The 19,110-nt window shown below is 40.4% G+C and overlaps 1 protein-coding gene across 1 annotated transcript in view; it reads right to left on the reverse strand.

Moving 5' to 3' along the window:
• The window catches only part of nphs1 (NPHS1 adhesion molecule, nephrin), a gene marked incomplete at both ends in the record, with an annotated part of 198,028 nt that overhangs the window by 41,970 nt on the left and 136,948 nt on the right, over positions 1–19,110 (reverse strand). Inside the window, 3 exons of the mRNA XM_080851765.1 lie at positions 4,352–4,511; positions 5,414–5,535; positions 16,500–16,640. Coding sequence (XP_080707891.1) covers positions 4,352–4,511; positions 5,414–5,535; positions 16,500–16,640 — 423 coding nt within the window. The remainder of the gene's footprint in view (positions 1–4,351; positions 4,512–5,413; positions 5,536–16,499; positions 16,641–19,110) is intronic.

Below are 19,110 nucleotides of genomic sequence, written 5' to 3' on the forward strand. Positions count from 1 at the left end.
ACTCAATGACTGCAGTGTAAAACTGGATCAGCAGCTCCTGAGGCAGGTTGTACTTCCTGAGCGATTGTGGAACCCAGAAACCTGAAGGATTCCACAGCAGACACAGTGCTGTTCAGTATGGTGAGGGGGGGGGGGGGGGGGCAGTGATGGGGGCCTCCTCCTGAAGTCCACTATCATCTCCACAGTTTTGAGCGAGTTCAACTCCAGGTTGTAGCGACTGCACCACAGGGTGAGCTGTTCAACTTCCCTCCTGTATGCAGACTCATCTCCATCTCAGATGAGGCCGATGATTGTTGTGTCCTCTGCAAATTTCAGGAGCTGAACAGACGGGTCTCCTCGGGTGCAGTCGTTTGTGCACAGAGAAAAGAGCAGTGGGGAGAGCACACATCCCTGGGGGGAACCAGTGCTGACGGGTACTGGATGTAATTTCTCCCAGCCTCACCTGCTGCTTCCTGTCTGTCAGGAAGTTCGTAATCCACTGGCAAGTGGAGGTGGGCACAGTGAGCTGGGTGAGTTTGGTGAGGAGGGCTTCTGGCATGATGGTGTTGAATGCCGAGGTGTTGTAGGATGTAGTGCAGTCCCATGTTTACTGCATCTTCCACTGACCTATTAGCCCGGTAGGCAAAATGCAGAGGGTCCAGCAGGGGGCCTGTGATGACCTTCAGGTGTCTCTCGGAGTCTCTCGAAGGGCTACATGACCACAGACGTAAGGGCGACCGGCCTGTAGTCATTCTGACAAGTGATGGAAGGTTTCTTTGTAACCGGTATAATGGTGGAGCGTTTGAAGCAGGAGGGGACTTCACACAGCTCAAGAGATCTGTGTAGAAATTGGGGCCAGCTGGTAGGCGCAGACTTTCAGACAGGTGGGTGACACACCGTCTGGGCCTGGAGCCTTCCTAATCTTCTGTTTCTGAAAGAGCTGACACACATCTTCTTTACTGACCGTCAGTGCCGGGGTGTGGATGTAGGGTGATCAAACCTGCAGTAAAACTCATTCAGATCGTCAGCTAGTTGAGGGTTCTCTGCAGTGTGGGGGGATGGTTTCCTGTAGTTGGTGATGTCCTGCAGGCCTCTCCACACTGACGCAGGATCGTTGGTTGAGAACCTGTTTTTAAGCTTTTTAGAGTAGCTCCTCTTTGCTGTAACGTTAGTGGTGTAGATCTGTCTGAGTACAATCTGTATGATTTATTTTTTCTTGGTCACGGGTTGCTAGGCAGATTTCGAGGGGCACATTTAAAAATGCCCCATCTCCCAATGTAAACTTTGGCCTGTGTCGCTCACTTTCATTTGTGCTTCCATAGCAACATTCTTATGTTTGCAGCGCTGCCCCAGAAGAGGACGGACAGCGGAGTGCAGGCAGCATTTCACAGAGCAAGAAACAGATACGAATAAAATTACTCCCAAACAGCACTATAATGCTTGTGAGTAGGGATGCACCGATACAGCTTTTTTACAAACCGATACGAGTACGAGTATATTTATTTGTGTACTTGCCGATACCGAGTACCGATACCGATACTTCTTAGATTTGGTCTCCATGAAAGTGCATTTCATTTGCAGGCAGAATTTATTTTATCCTCTGTAGATAATGTCAAGCCTATAGTACAAAATTAACAGAAGACTATCCCAAGCCAAAAATAAACAGAGCTTTCTGGTTTTAACACAAAAAAAAAGCCTTCAAAGAGTCAATATCATCACATTAGACAAAATGCAAATATAACCAGATCACTTTCTACATGAACTTAGCTGTGCACTGATTCTTAAATTGAATGCACGTTCTCATGCACCTGAATTTGCATAAATAAACGCCCCGCCAGCTTCTTATAAGGGCATGCAACTACAAAGCCGTTAGCAAAACATAATCCACAGGCAACGAGGAAGCAACTTGAGACTGATCAAAATCATGTCAAAACATCCAACATAACATTGATATCAAAGTAAGCCCTCGCTCCATTGATGTCCCATTCGTTCTCTCTTGGTTGTTTAATGTCTATGTGAAGACATTTAACTTCACCTGCAGGTGATTGGGATCACTTTGAACCCAAGACAGCCTTTCATTGGTAAGTTGATTTTGAGAAATGTAACTTTGCAGCTTACATTGTGTTCCCTGGTTTGCCCTGGTTCGTCCTTGTTTTCTATGGTTAGCAAAGCTAACTAGCTAGCTAGCTAAGGACATTTTTGAATTACCTTAAATGGAGGGTTTCATTTTCATGAAATGATAGCTAGTAATCCAAACAAGAGACTCTTGGCTGTTGTGTTTGTACATGTGCTTCTGTTGACTTCCTGTGTCTGTTTTCCCTTCATTGTTTTCACCTGCTAGTTAATTGGTCACATGATCGATTAAGTGTAGTATTTATACCTGGTTGTTTTTTGTTTTCTTTGCTGTGTCTTTGGTGTTTTGTTTTCTGGTTTCTTGTTTCCTTTGTCCTAACCTCGAGTTCTCAAGTTACCAGTCACCAGTCTCCAGTCACCAGCCTTATGGTTTGTTTAAAGTCTTTTGTAATTTCTAGCCTCTTGTTTGGTTAAAGTTAACTTCTCTGTTTTTGAAACTTCTGAGCTTTGACTTTTGCCTTTTTGTTGGAAAATATTAAAGTCCACACACATCCTGCGTTTGGGTACAACTACCTACTACTGCTCAGTGAGTTTGTCACTAGACCGGAAAACCAGCGGCCAGGGCACATTAGCAACTACAAACTGTTAAGATGGTTCCCTAAGCTAGAGATAGGTAGGGGAGTTTATATCCAGGTTATATGGCATGAAACCATCCAAACCCTGTGAGATTTGCGCTCCATAGCCACCCGTTAAATACAGCCTGGTAGGAATACACCCTTTACTTTATCATTAACACCCCTTACTTAATCATAATGGAAGACTGAGTGTGAATGTATATTTGTTATCTATCTGATGTTGTTTTTCGTATATGAAAGTGGGAGAGAGAGACTCACTCTTTATCTAGCAAATTGACTGTGCGTGTTACTAACTACCAGGTGGAAAAAAATCCTTGATGCTCTTTAAAAGTCTTTGTTATATCACATTATATTGTATGACATTATATTAAATAGTCATGTGTAATTGTACATTAATGTATATTGCTAATGTATATGTCTAATAATTGATAGTTAACTCCTAATAATTGATATTTAATAATGAATGTAATTCATTTCTGTTTGTCAACATCAACAGTAATAATAACAATCGAAAATACACATAATAATAAAATACTAATCACGTCTGAGGACCAATGTGGAGGGGGTTAAGAGGAGGGGCAAGACTTTGTGCCACACAAAGATAGAAAAAAAACATTTCTTGCTTCCTGACGATTGTCGATTCACTAGTAACAGGGAAGCTGGCTAACTGGAAGTCAAGATACCCAGCCATCTTTGCGTAATAAAAGGCAAATGACCCACAGCTTGCACCATGTACTTGTATGCATGATGTATGTCTGGTTTGTATGACGATATGATGTATGTTCTAAGTATTTGCTAAATTGTATGAATTATCTGCCTGCCTTTTTATTCTCTTGTCTCACTTCCCCTCCCCCTTCACCCTTCCCACCTCTTTCTATCCATCTTCCTATAGGCTAGGTGCACGAAATACTCAGTGTGGGCTGTTTGTTTCCTGCGAATAGCGGCAGCTTCAAATACACCTGGCTAAACAGGAAACAAACAGCCCACACTGAGTATTTCGTGCACCTAGCCTATAAACCCTCCCGGGAGAGTTTATTCCTTTAACCCCAGTCTGGGTTCGTGTCCCAGTGGTGCCATCCCATCCATATCACCTTCCCTACTCCTAACCTGGGTGTGTTTCTAACTGAAACCCTTACCTCACTATTACCTATCCATGTTTCTACTCTTAAAGAGGCTAACCCCCCAACCCCTTAGCCTTACGCTGGATAGCATGCCATGAGATCTTTGTTTAGAGTGAAGTAAATCAATAAGATACTAAGATAAACATGTTAAATCATAGCAGTGATCGTACACAGTGTATGACTAAAGTTATTCTGTTAACTAACCTGTCTCTGTTCTCCCATACCACTGTGCAAAGATTATCCCACCAGAATGTGTTGCTGAGGTGAAGAATTAAAAGATGTAACTAGAATTTGTGGACGCAGTTGGAACTGGAAATAAAATTTCTGGCCTGGACCCGTGGACTTAAATACTGCATAAGGAGTAGCATGAGGAATGCGTGCAATGGGAAACATGTATTTGAGCTGCTAGTGGCAAAGTACATATTATCAGTCATTACCTTTTACTAACTTACTAACTTCCCTCTGAGTTATGGCCCATGTTTTACATGTAGCATTCAAATAAGGAGGTGCATGGATACAAATAGTAATGAAGGCAAATCTTACAACGAACAATGAGCTGGACTTCTGCTGCTGCTGCAGGAGGGATGCCATTGTCCACTGTGCACTGATAGCTCCCAGCGTGGGCACGAGTGACCTGGAATAGGGTCAGCCACCCAGTAGTGTCATCCTCATGCTGAGACTCTACATCTATCTCTCCATCTCCCTGTATCACACACACAATAGACAGGGAACAAATCTTAATGTCAAATCAGATAAAAACAAATGGATAGACCTGTCCATGAATAAATGCCTTTCATAAAATAGAAGAATTCTGGCCATCATGATGCATACATCAGAGCACTGCAATTCATCTCTTACATACCAGTCCATTCTCTGTCATCTCAAGTGGTGATGAAAACAGTGCAGTACAAAATGATAATGATATTTCAAAAATGATAAAAAAGAATAAAAATGTACCTACAAACTGATAAAAGAACTGAGTGAAAGAGAGAACGGACCCAACATTGAAAAAGTCATCTAAATTAAAAGCTCAATTGACCCTAATTTGGGTTCATACTCCTGAGGGGGTTTCCCTCCACTCAGACACCTGTATCACTTTACGATGGTTTGCACTATGAAGTTTACCAACGTTGATAGTTCAAACTAGCTTTTGGGAAATGTACCTGTGGAATGTTTGTTCTAAGGTAAAGAGCCTACCATCTCTCACACGAGCACAGACAGCAAGCTAACAATACTCATGACTATCCATGAAACACTAGCTCTTGCACACACAAACACAAGGTTTGTTCGATGTTTATGAATAAACATCATATTACTTTTACTATCGTAACACTCCTAGCAAATATGTCAGCCTAAAAAATGAATCCTTTTTAACATGCAACTCTCAGTGCACAAGGGCCGCAATACGCATCGTTGTAGCCCAACAGAATGTACTTCATTTATGTAAAGCTACACTACAAGTTACCTTACCTAGGTTTGCAGACAGAATGTACTTCATTTCTGTAAAGCTACACTACAAGTTACCTTACCTAGGTTTGCAGACAGAATGTACTTCATTTCTGTAAAGCTACACTACAAGTTGCCTTAACTGCAGTTCAAACTTACAAGCCACTTCCAGGAGAACATTCCAGAGGTAACAGGATTGGCTTCCACTTCACAAAGTAGATCTACGGTTCCACCAATGTCCACAAACACAACATCTAGTTTCATTCGAATCGTTGGAGCATCTGGAGGTCAAACAGGAGATGTTACATTGCAGAATGACAAATAATGAGGTTTACTAAAAGTTATCTAAGTACATAATAAATAATGTATTCACATGGCTGACCATTTAACATAGGCCAGGGGTGGCTAACCAGTCCAGCTCAAAGAGCCACAACAAAACCCAACACCATTTCGAAGAGCCTCACGAATATAGGATCCCACTTTGGGGGGGGGATAAGCCCCATAAGATTTTTTTGGAAAATAACCTTTTAAATAGTGTCCTCTAGTGGGTTTTAGGAAGAGAAATTAACACATTTAGATTTAAAATATGGCACAAATATAAACATATTGAAGACATTTGCTGAGATGTTGTATTGGATGTGTGTGAAGTAGGAGCACCCTGACCTGGGAGAGAAAGCTTAGGAGGAGCTACTACCCATCCACATATTTATGTGAGGCCTCCTTCTCTGCAATGACTGTGATCAAAACAAAGCATTGGAACAGATTGTGCCTCGAGAAGAGCTTAATCACAGCAGTTGCCTAGCCTGGCCATTACCAGCCTGTGACTCCATTTCTTTTCGTCAGTCAGTCTGGCAAAACCCCATGCATTTTCGTTTCTGAGATGGGCGGGTGCTTAGCTTGAGGTTTAAAATCATAGGAGTTCCCTTAACCAATCAGCAACGTTTGGTAAGCATTCGGTCTCCCGTCTCTCCATTACTAACGGGGCCATCTGGTAGATTAAACTCTTCCCAAAGCCAGTTGGGAGAAGAGCTTCGACGTCCTTTCCAATCATAAAACTTACAAGACAATCCTCTTGTTCTCCTTTTAATTTTCTGATGTTCTCGAGAGTTGAGACAATGCTGGTAAACTACAAACTCTGCTGTACTACATGCACCTCGGCAAGGCGAGTTTTGCGTCACAGCTCTGAACTGTTCCCTGATTGGTGCGTTTGTAGGGTGAAGCCTGGAAACGATGTTAGGTGGGGTTGGGCCAGACTGAGTATGAGCTTGAAATCAATTCAGGCGGAAATACGTAGGCTGGTGTCACCAGGCTAGCAGTTGCCTACCCTTTTTTGAAAATAACCTTTTAAATAGTGTCCTCTAGTGGGTTTTAGGAAGAGAAATTAACGAATGTAGATTTCAAATATGGCACAAAAATAAACATATTGAAGACATCTGATGAGATAGGTGCTAATTATAGTTAATGTCAGATATCCTCTGTTCAATTTTTTTAAACTCTCCCTCACTACATTACTTTTTTGCTCGAGCAATATTGCATGACACCTGATACGATGCCAACGTGACCGTTTCAGAGTACTTCAGAGTAAATTTCCAAAAAACCGAGTCTGTTTCTCTGACTGACGTTTCAAAGTATGTACCTTGTGCCTGCCCATCTCTGTGCCTTTAGGAACTCCTGGGCTATGTTTGCATTGTGTGTGGAGAGACGGCGCTCCAAGTTTGAGGCTTTAAAATGCGACAGTGATGTCTGGCATATTAAGCAGAGGGGTTTTCCATTTCGCTCCGCAAATAATTCCTCCCAGGCAAGAACGTATCTTCATATTCTCGTTTAGCTTTTAGCTTTGCTGGATCCATGGCATTCTAGCTACTGCTAGTCTGGCTAGTAACTCTCTGAGACTGGGTGCACACATTAGAATGTTTCATGTTTGGAACATTAACGTTACTTGAAGACATCTCTCAAGATCGCGTGATGACAAAATATACATGAATAAATACCCCATTCAAATCGGGCAGCTTTTTGCCTGTATTTCCAAATATATTGCGTGCAAAATATGCATTTTAGATATTTGTTTTACAATATGAAAATTCTGTACACCAAGAGAAAAGTGAGTGAGCACTCGAGCTGGAGCCGAGCCGCACGTCAGCCGGCAAAGAGCCGCATGCGGCTCGCGAGCCGCGGGTTCGCCACCCCTGACATAGGCAATAAGACAAGATGTTGTTATTACAGTGCATGAAATGCCCTGTATTGTTATTCCTAGGCTTCTTCTTATTATTATTACAGTGCATGAAATGCCCTGTATTGTTATTCCTAGGCTTCTTCTTCTTCTTCTTCTTCTTGTTACCTTTTTCTGCGATTAATTCAGCCCGAACCGCTTAACTTAGAAACATCGTTCAGACTTTGTCGCGTAGGTCTTGTAAAGGACACTTATGCTATGTATTTTTCACTTTTCTAAACTTTATAATTTTTGAGATATTAAAGAAAAACGAATACAAATTTTCCCATTGACTTACATTGGGCCATTATGACATCATAATAGGGTCATTAAACTGGCTTGCACCTGTGCTTCACTGACACCTGCGCCAAGGTTCCAAGGCTCATCTTCTCTCTGTCCTTCTCCATTCAACTGTAGAACTAGGAATATTAAGAGACACCTTCCATTCTCTATTTTTTTTCTCTCTATCCCTCTTACTCTACTTTCTCTCACACTCCATCTCTGTGCTTTACTCCATTTTGTCTTTCAATTTTTTCCCTTTTTACTCTCTCTTTACTGTCTTTAAGCCACTTTTGTTTACTCTTCTTTCCTTTCTTCTTTCTTTCTTCCAATCTTCTTTCCTTTCTTCTTCCACTCTTCTTTCCTTTCTTCTTCCACTCTTCTTTCTTCTTTTACTCTTCTTTCCTACTTTTACTCTTCTTTCCTACTTTTACTCTTCTTTCCTTTTTTCTTTTCTTCTTCCACTCTTCTTTCCTTTCTACACTCTTCCTTTCTTCTTTTACTCTCCTTTCCTTTCTTCTTTCCTTCTTTCACTCTTTTATTCTTCCTTTCTTAACTTTTGCATTTCATGCACTGGTATTTCCTTCAGGAAATGCATTTTCTAGTTTTTATTCCGTACTGACTTCTGCACTTAATTCAGCTTGAACCGCTTATATTAGAAACTTCGTTCAAACTTTGGCGCGTAGGTCTTGTAAAGGACACTTATGCTATGTATTTTTCACTTTTCTAAACTTTATACTTTTTAAGATAATAAAGAAAAACAAATATAAATTTCTCCCATTGACTGACATTGGGCCTTTATGACATCATAATAGGGTCTTTAAACTGGCTTGCACCTGTGCTTCACTGACACCTGCGCCAAATCCAAGAAACCTCCTCTCTCTGTCCCTCTCAATTTAACTGTAACTAGGAACATTAAGACACCTTCCATTCTCTCCATCTCTCCATCTTTCTCTCTATCCCTCTCAGTCTACTTTCTCTCAGACTCAATCTCTCTTCATCACTCCATTTTTATCTCTTTTTTTTCAGTATTTTCACTCTCTTTATCTCTTTATCCAGAGTCACTCTTGACTCTTCTTTCTTTCTTCCACTCTTCTTTCCTTCTTCCATTTTTCTTTCCTTCTTCCACTCTTCTTGCCTTTCTTTTTTCCTTCTTTCACTCTTCTTTCCTTCTTCCACTTTTCTTTCCTTTCTTCACTCTTCTGTCCTTTCTTCATTCCTTCTTTCACTCTTCTTTCCTTCTTTCACTCTTCTTTATTTTCTTCTTTCCTTCTTCAACTCTTCTTTCCTTCTTTCACTCTTCTTTCACTCTTCTTTACTTTCTTTTTCCACTCTTCTCTCCTTTCTTCACTCTTCTCTCCTTTCTTCACTCTTCTTTCCTTTCCTCTTTCCTTCTTCCATTCTTCCTTCCTTTCTTCTTTCCTTCTTTCACTCTTCTTTCTTTTCTTCTTTCCTTCTTCCACTCTTCTTTCCTTCTTCCATTCTTCTTTCCTTCTTGCACTCTTCTTTCTTTTCTTCTTTCCTTCTAACACTCTTCTTTCTTTTTCTTCTTTCACTTTTCTTTCATTTCTTCTTTCCTTCTTCCACTCTTCTTTCCTTTCTTCACTCTTCTTTCTTTTCTTCTTTTCTTTTTCCATTCTTCTTTCTTTTTCTTTTCTTCACTCCTTCTTCCACTCTTCTTTCCTTCTTCCATCCTTCTTTCCTTCTTTCACTTTTCTTCTTCCTTTCTTAACTTTTGCATTTCATGCACTGGTATTTCCTTCAGGAAATGCATTTTCTAGTTGTTATTATTCTGTTTACCGACTTCTGCGCTTAATTCAGCTTGAACTGCTTAATTTACAAACTTCGTTCAAACTTTGTCGCGTAGGTCTTGTAAAGGACACTTATGCTATGTATTTTTCACTTTTCTAAACTTTATACTTTTTAAGATATTAAATAAAAACGAATCTAAATGTTCCCATTGACTTACATTGGGCCATTATGACATCATAATAGGGTCTTTAAACTGGCTTGCACCTGTGCTTCACTGACACCTGCGCCAAATCCAAGGAACCTCTTCTCTGTCCCTCTCAATTTAACTGTAACTAGGAACATTAAGACACCTTCCATTCTCTACTTTTTACAGTGCATGAAATGCCCTGTATTGTTATTCCTTCGTTTATTATTCTGATTCCGCTTACCTTATTCTGCGCTTAATTCAGCTCGAACCGCTTAACTTAGAAACTTCTTTCAAACTTTGTCGCGTAGGTCTTGTAAAGGACACTTATGCTATGTATTTTTCACTTTTCTAAACTTTACACTTTTTAAGATATTAAAGAAAAACGAATATAAATTTCTCCCATTGACTTACATTGGGCCATTATGACATCATAATAGGGTCTTTAAACTGGCTTGCACCTGTGCTTCACTGACACCTGCGCCAAGGTTCTGTTGTGTCAGATTGACAGTTTGGAAGTAGGAAAAATAGACAGTCTTTTGATCTGATTAAAACTCTAATTTCTCTATTACTGATGTTAAAGGTTTCTCACAAAGTCAAGCAAAACTGGCAAGGCGTGAAGCGCAATACCAACAGCATAAACCTGAGCTTGTCTCGAGACAACACTCCCGTACACAAATTTTCATTGGCTTATATACATTTGATGTCACATTAAAATCTTCTGATCCCCTCCCTCTGACCTTGTGGTGCCAATGGCTCTGTTAACTGTAGTAGGCCCGAAACCTATTTTTGCTGAGTTGAATTTCCCCAGCTGCATATCCCTGACCTTTCTATGACACTCTGATACGTTTTTTTAGTACTTAAAAGACCTCGCCGCGGAGCAGCACGGCCTATTGCGACCAGCGTTTTCCAGGCCTAATATGTTAATTTTTAAGACTGCTGCAATCATTTATCACAGTAGTATCTCATGCTATGTTACACCCATATCATGGTGGTTATTATGAACATTCTATTGATTAATATAATATTAGCATTTTTCACATATTGAACAAAAACTGTGAGAGTCGTATGGCGTCGACATAGGCCTTTATGTTATCGTACTCCTCGGGGTGTGTGTGAGTAGGGTCTGTGTGCGTCTGCCTCTGTACTTCTGCCTGTGTGTGTGTGTGTATGTGTATGCGCATGTATGTGAGTGAGTGAGTGTGCAACTGTATGAGTGAGTGAGTGAGTGAGTGTGTAACTGTATGAGTGAGTGAGTGAGTGTGTATATGTGTGTGTCCATCTCTGGGTGTGAGTATGAGTGTGTCTTCGTCTGTGGGTGTAAGTAGGAGTGTGTGTCCAGCCCAGGATGTTAATATGAGTGTGTGTTAATCTCTGAGTGTTAGAATGAGTGTGTCCATCTCTGGCTGTGAGTATGAGTGTGTGTGTCTGTAGCTTTGTTAGTTAATAATATACACACAGATAGTAAGATTTAATTTACAGATTTTCCACCACAGTTCCAAGGCTCCTCTTCTCTCTGTCCCTCTCCATTCAACTGTATAACTAGGAATATTAAGAGACACCTTCCATACTCTACTTTTTTTCTCTCTCCTTCTTTCTCTCTATCCCTTTCACTCTACTTTCTCTCACACTCCATCTCTCTGCTTCACTCTTTTTTTTCTCCTTCTTTCAATGTTTTCCCTCTTCACTCTCTCTTTACTGGCTTTATCCAGAGCCACTCTTGTTCACTCTTCTTACTTTCTTCTTTCTTTCTTCCACTCTTCTTTCCTTTCTTCTTTCCTTTATTCACTCTTCTTTCCTTTCTTCTTTCCTTCTTCCACTCTTCTTTCCTTCTTATACTCTTCTTTTTTTCCTTCTTCCACAATTTCTTTCATTTCTTCTTTAACTCTTCTTTCTTTTCTTCTTTCCTTCTTCCACTCTTCTTTCCTCTTTCATTCTTCTTTCTTTTCTTCTTTCCTTCTTCCACTCTTCTTTTTTCTATTCGCTCTTCTTTCCTTTTTTCTTTCCTTCTTCCACTTCCTTCCTTCTTCCACTCTTCTTTCCTTCTTATACTCTTCTTTTTTTTCTTCTTCCACCATTTCTTTCATTTCTTCTTTAACTCTTCTTTCTTTTCTTCTTTCCTTCTTCCACTCTTCTTTCCTCTTTCATTCTTCTTTCTTTCTTTCACTCTCCGTCCACTCTTCTTTCTTTTCTTCTTTCCTTTCTTCCACACTTCTTTCCTTCTTTTACTCTTCTTTTCTTTCTTCTTTCCTTCTTTCACTCTTCTTTCTTTTATTCTTCCTTTCTCAACTTTTGCATTTCATGCACTGGTATTTCCTTCAGGAAATGCATTTTCTAGTTATTATTCCGTTTACCAACTTCTGCACTTAATTCAGCTTGAACCGCTTAACGTACAAACTTCGTTCAAACGTTGTCGCGTAGGTCTTGTAAAGGACACTTAGGCTATGTATTTTTCACTTTTCTAAACTTTATACTTTTTAAGATATTGACTTACATTGGGCCATTCTGACATCATAATAGGGTCTTTAAACTGGCTTGCACCTGTGCTTCACTGACACCTGCGCCAACGTTCCAAGGCTCCTCTTCTCTCTGTCCCTCGATTTAACTTTTCTACTGGGACTAAGTCCAAGGTGTCCGGTTATACAAACTTAATGTACACCCCATTAGCCAATCAGAAAACAGTATTTCGTTCCAGAGGGAGATAATTTAACTGTAACTAGGAACATTGAGACACCCTCCATTCTCTACTTTTTTTTCTATCCATCTCTCCATCTTTCTCTCTATCCCTCTCAGTCTACTTTCTCTCACACTCCATCTCTCTTCTTCACTCCATTTTTATCTCCTTTTTTCAATATTTTCACTCTCTCTTTATCTCTTTATCCAGAGCCACTCCTGTTCACTCTTCTTTCCTTCTTACACTCTTCTTTCCTTCTTCCATTTTTCTTTCCTTCTTCCACTCTTCTTGCTTTTCTTTTATCCTTCTTCCACTTTTCTTTCCTTTCTTTATTCTTCTTCCCTTCTTCCACTCTTCTTTCCTTCTTTCACTCTTCTTTCCTTTCTACTTTCCTTCTTTCACTCTTCTTTCTTTTCTTCTTTCCTTCTTCAACTCTTCTTTCCTTCTTTCACTCTTCTTTCCTTTCTTCTTTCATTATTTCACTCTTGTATCTTTTCTTCTTTCCTTCTTCCACTCTTCTTTCCTTTCTTCACTCTTCTTTCTTTACTTCTTTCCTTCTTTAACTCTTCTTTCCTTTCTTCTTTCATTCTTCCTTTCTTCACTTTTCTTTCTTTTCTTCTTTCCTTCTTCCACTCTTCTTTCCTTTCTTCTTTCCTTCTTTCACTCTTCTTTCTTTTCTTCTTCCTTTCTTAACTTTTGCATTTCATGCACTGGTATTTCTTTCAGGAAATGCATTTTCGAGTTGAAATATGCTGTTGCTATTTGACAGAGTGAGCTGAGCTGAGCTGAGCTGTCCTACTAGAGGTTTGACAGGTGGGTAAGATGGAGCTTGCTATTTGACCTCAGATGAAAGAATGCATGAGTTAGGTCGGACATTGAAAGACTGCCTACAGGTCATTTGTTTGATAAACTATAACATCAATTTTACTAAAACGTCCAATCGCCTGGGCTCTGATCTAACTACTCTATAGTGAAGACCAATAACAAGCCAACCCACATAACTACTTTCTACTTTGCAGGAGGAAGATGTGTCCATTCTATTCCACTATGGCTATATCAACCCGATTGAGCTAAGTGCTTATTTATTTATTCACTTAAATTTGCAGTGTTCGTCTAGTACTTTTATTTATTTTAGGACATCACGATGCCTCGTAGAATCATGACTATAAATGTGAAACGTAATTGTTAATGATACAAATATTTTCATATTAATTATTATTATAACGAGAATACGTTTCGTGAACGAACTGCGAGAGTGTGCTTGCTCTGTTGCGGCCATCAAGCACAAGCAACTGCAGTGGCCGAGTGCGCATATGTTGTTGAGGGGCCTCACAGACTGATATCTGAGAACAAAATCTGTATAGTACTGTGTTTTCTGTGTTCAGTACAACGTTGAATGCAGGTTGTAGGATGAATCTGCCAGCCTTCCAGTGTAACCATCTGCAGTGACACTGAATACACCTTTTTGTTTTCAACCAATATATTTTAGCAAGCAACCAAGCTCAACCATTATATTTCGGCTCCACTGACTGAAAACTCATTACAATTTAGTCTAGCTTTAGGCACATTTAAAATTCCATATTATAGCCACATTAAAGTCTTTCCCTTCCCTTCTCAGGCCCAGTGACCTCCTGTGTTGTGTCTACTGCATAGTAGTCTAGCTTGCATTACTTAAATTGTGGATGCAATTAGTCTCCAAGATACAGATCTCATGCATACAGCTGAATTCCAATTAAATGAATGAAAATAATAATTTAAGGCAATACTCGATTAACAGAATTGTCATTCAAATATATGAGAATATCACGTCTAGATTTTGAAAATTCAAATGATGTGATGGCACAATACAACTATTATGCCTAGCTGGCCTTAGAGTTAAATCAACCACATATCCTCCATATGAAATGCTGTGATATCTCATAACCAACAGATTTAGCTAGACGGATAGTTTTGACAGTTGAAAGTGGTGTCAATGATAATAACAATTGCCCAAATAGACAAAGCTTCTAGCTTGTATAACTTAGCTAGGATATGCTACCTCATAGTTAGCTAACGTTAGCTAGCTAAACGTTTACCGAGGCTAACGAATTGCCCAAATAGACAAGGCTATTCAAACCAGTCACATATTCATTTATTTTTTGCTTAATGTTGTGCGTAGCCTGTCCTATAGACCATACTGCAATGAGTTTACTAGCTAGCTATCAATAGCTAGTATAACTTAGCTAGGATATGCTACCTCAGAGTTAGCTAACATTAGCTAGCTAAACGTTTACCAAGGCTAACGTGAAGCTTCACTCGAAAATGATTAGCTAGCTATCCAAGCTAAGCTGACACAACCTTAACACTCGACTGCCCCTTTGAAGTCAATTTAACGTTGGCTAATATATTGTAATAACTAGTTATCATTGACAGTTACTAGCTAATTTACCAAACTCCTTTCTTGTCTTAAATTGAGCAGTTGCTGGTGTGAGCTACAGTATGGGAGCTAGCAAAGCCATTTCTAGCTCTACTTCACAATATGTCAGTAAAATGTCAGTAAATCCAGATGAAGACGAAGAACAATAGTGTGCTTCCCTTTGGGCAAGCACACTAACTAGAATGCGTTTCGTGAACGAACTGCGAGAGTGTGCTTGCTCTGTTGCGGCCATGACCCGAGAGAACAAGTGCCTTGGAATTGGGGCAGGTGTCAGCTCTCCAGCTCTCCCTGCTGGATGAGCATGCACAAATGAGTATGCATGAGTGAGTATGCATGAGTGAGTAAACATGAGTGAGTATGCATGAGTGAGTATGCATGAGTGAGTATGCACGAGTGAGTATGCATGAGTGAGTAAACATGAGTGAGTATGCATGAGTGAGTAAACATGAGTGAGTATGCATGAGTGAGTATACATGAGTGAGTATGCATGAGTGAGTCAACATGAGTGAGTATGCATGAGTGAGTAAACATGAGTGAGTATGCATGAGTGAGTGTGCATGAGTGAGTATGCATGAGTGAGTTAACATGAGTGAGTATGCATGAGTGAGTATGTATGAGTGAGAATGCACGAGTAAGTAAACATGAGTGAGTATGCATGAGTGAGTATGCATGAGTGAGTATGCATGAGTGAGTATGCATGAGTGAGTAAACATGAGTAAGTATGCATGAGTGAGTATGCACGAGTGAGTAAACATGTGTGAGTATGCATGAGTGAGTAGAGCCCTGGTATGGAAGGTGTCTCTTAATATTCCTAGTTATACAGTTGAATGGAGAGGGACAGAGAGAGAAGAGGAGCCTTGAGACCTTGACGCAGGTGTCAGTGAAGCACAGGTGCAAGTCAGTTTAATGACCCTATTATGATGTCATAATGGCACAGAGTTCTGCCATGCAAGTCTATGGAGAAAAAAGGTGATGGAAAAAGAGGAAGTAAAAAGGAGTGGCAAGGAGTACCGCCATGAAAAGATATAGCAGGTTGCACCGGATCGGGCCGGACGTTTTGGTGTTTGAACGGCGTCTCTATCTCAATCGGGCGAGGCCTGATTCGTTGCAAGAAAAACGGGTAGAAAAAATAACGAAGAACAATAGTGTGCTTCCCTTCGGGCAAGCACACTAATAAAGAAAACTTATGAAGAACAATAGTGTGCTTCCCTTCGGGCAAGCACACTAATTATTCTTAACACTTCTAACACGGAACGGCCCAGTGGGGCATCTTATGTTTTTTTGAGGAATCGCATTTAAGAAAACTCTGGCCAATTTACGACTGCTATTTCGCGTTCTGAAATCCCAGATGAAAAAACTTTCATGAATGCCAAATTTGTTCCTGAATCCACCGGAATTGGAGTTCAGAAGAAATTCCTTCTTAAATTCTTCTTAACTGCATTCAAGTATGTCACTTTACCAGCATGGCTTTAGTGTTCAGTTCGAACATGATTCAGTAAAACTGGCAGTTGACATTTATAGTATTTCAACTAGACTTATTGTACACACCACAGTAGTTCCACAGTATTACGGTATGCACTCAGGTCATGACACGATCATTAAGAGTCTGCTATTGCTAAAGGAAACGTGTCTACAGTAAAGCAACAAGCAAATATTGCAAGGTGAAGTACGTCATCTCTCCTTCTGAATTATGACAAAAAAATAAAGTGAATCTTCTGTCACTGTACTTACAGGAAATGTTTAAGATGGTTGAGGTGTGACTCTGGCCTTCTTTATTGGCACACTCCACATTGTATACTCCTGCATCATTTCTTGTCACATTTCTGATCTTGAGGGCAAAACCATCATCCCAGGAGTATCGCCACCCTGCCTCTGAAAACAAAACCGTTTCAGTAAATTCTTACAACCAAAAACAAAAATATCAGATACACTGGAATTAAATTGACCATCGTATACACTACCATTCAAAACTTTACTTTAAACTGATAGACATGTAGTCTAGTTTTGGTAAAGTTGAGAAATGACATCATACAAATATTTCTTGTCAAGTGAAGTCTCTTTCTTATTTACATAGCACATTTAAAAACAGGAGTAGCTTTCCAAACGAGACAAATCAATTGACAACATACAAGCATACCTGAAACATCAAGGTACAGAGCCCTGCATGCAAATGTTTGATGGGCCCCTAGCTAACTTGGTTTGATTGGCCCCTAGCTAACTTGGTTTGATTGGCCCCTAGCTAACTTGGTTTGATGGGCACCTAGCTAACTTGGTTTGATGAGCCCCTAGCTAACTTGGTTTGAAGGGCCCCTAGCTAACTTGGTTCCCTATCGCAGTGGGGACTGCGATGTGATGGACAGGAAATTACCTTTTCATTGACCAATCGAAGCACTTTCTATTCACGCCGGAAGGCCGAATTGCGACAAATCACTGCCCTGAGCCCGCCCCCTCAGGTCCCCATATATTGGGGGTGATCCCGTCGCACGATCTCTTTGACTACTTTGCTTTTGAGGCTACGGACCGTCAGAACAAACTTCTACACGCTTTGCGTATCCTTTGTCTTTGTGTGCTATATTACTCTTCGAGTTGGTGAGTTGCGGATTAATTCCCTTACTAGCTCTGAGTGATAAAAGGATATTCTACGCTTCAGCAAGCTGCTGTCTAGCTGGTGACCACTCTCGTCCTCAACTTGCCGGCTCACTACTGCTTACAACGTACCACGTTGTTATAGCTCTTGCTAGTTTGTGTTCGCTTCAGATGATATCCAGGCAGTGGCTTCGTCCCTGCCTGCGATGTCTGTGCTAACCTTCTCTCGTTTCAGACTGGTGAGTTTCCAAGTTAGCTCATTAGCTAGCTAGGCTGCTACTACCCTGCTAACTGAGCTGATGCCTGACTGACGTCGACTCTGGTAAGGTAAACAAGCGATGTCTTACGGCCTTCTCCGGTTTAGTGCCGCAAGTTAACCCTATAGACCCCAGCAAAATTCTAGAATGCTGCTGCTGCTCCCTGAGAATTTTGAGAAAAGATGAGTATATTTTATATACTGAAAATAATGAAGAATATCTCAAATTGAGTTGAAAATTGACAATTACAAGTTCATTTTATTTAAAAGATCAGAATCAGAACTTTTTAATGATATGCAACTCAATGGTTTTCATAGATTTGTTATTTGTCAGTAGGATTTCGAACAGTGAAAAAGTGCAAATATATACATGGATTTAGTGTGAGTAGGTATTACAGTAGTATTTACAGTGGTATTTACATTCATTACATTTTAAATATTGAGATTTAATAAGCAGTTCCAATATAAATGTTTTTATCTATATATTATGTATTCTTATTATTTACCATAAAATCTCATTTCACTTACAAAAACACCAACAAGAATCCCTGAACCATTTTCCTCAACCTACAACATTCCGTGAAATTCATGGAAGCACGGTCCCACCCTACATAGTGGAACAACACAAGTGGAGCACCCAAATGATGTTTCCACACATCTTCCACTATTTGCTTTCCTACCTCTTCTTTTACAGCTGATACAGCCCTTTTTCCTCCCTGTAAAACGCACAAGGTCGTGCCCCACCTTCAGATTACAGGTAACCACCCTGTCAACTGTACCAGATGCAATGCCCTTTGCTCCTCGCATTCTGGAGCTAAAGCCATCGCATAGTTCATGAACCAGATTTATTTTAAAAGCTTTTAGGGACCATGGCTTGCGGTTCTTAGGGAGTGGTTTTTGCTGGAGTACCCACACAATGTATGCATTTACAATGGCAACATTGAGCATACCCCAAAACACATATTTCCACCATTTTCTGCCAGTGCGCCCAACATTGTGATAGGATCTCATCTGATCCAGGTGATCCACTCCCCCCATTTTCCTGTTATAATTAATGATTACATTGGGAACATTTATTAATTCATCCTGCCTAAATTTTGTTCTGGGCTTCTGTGTGTCTTCCCCTGAGCAATTGGTGGACACCATGAACACATCCCTTTTGTCACGCCAGCGTCAAACCATCACATTACCATCAGTGACCTTCCTGCTCTCACCAACCATCAAGACATCTTCCAAAATGGTCTTCATCGTTTTGCGGATGGTTCCACAATAGTATGTACCACATTGTAGTAAATTGTTAGCCAGGGGTAAGGAAGAAAAAAAAATATCGGCATAAACATGGTAGTTGCATCCCAGGTAGCCCCTCATGAGTCCCATGACAACTCTGTGGGCTAGTCCCCTCCCATTGGCCTCATCACCATCCTCAGAGCCGGTTCAGACCTCCATGGGGCCCTAGGCAAAATTCTGCCAAGGGGCCCTCCTAACTGAACCCCCAAAATG

This window comes from Sprattus sprattus (assembly GCF_963457725.1).
Source record: "Sprattus sprattus genome assembly, chromosome: 14".
In the NCBI taxonomy this organism is placed as follows: Eukaryota; Metazoa; Chordata; class Actinopteri; order Clupeiformes; family Clupeidae; genus Sprattus; species Sprattus sprattus.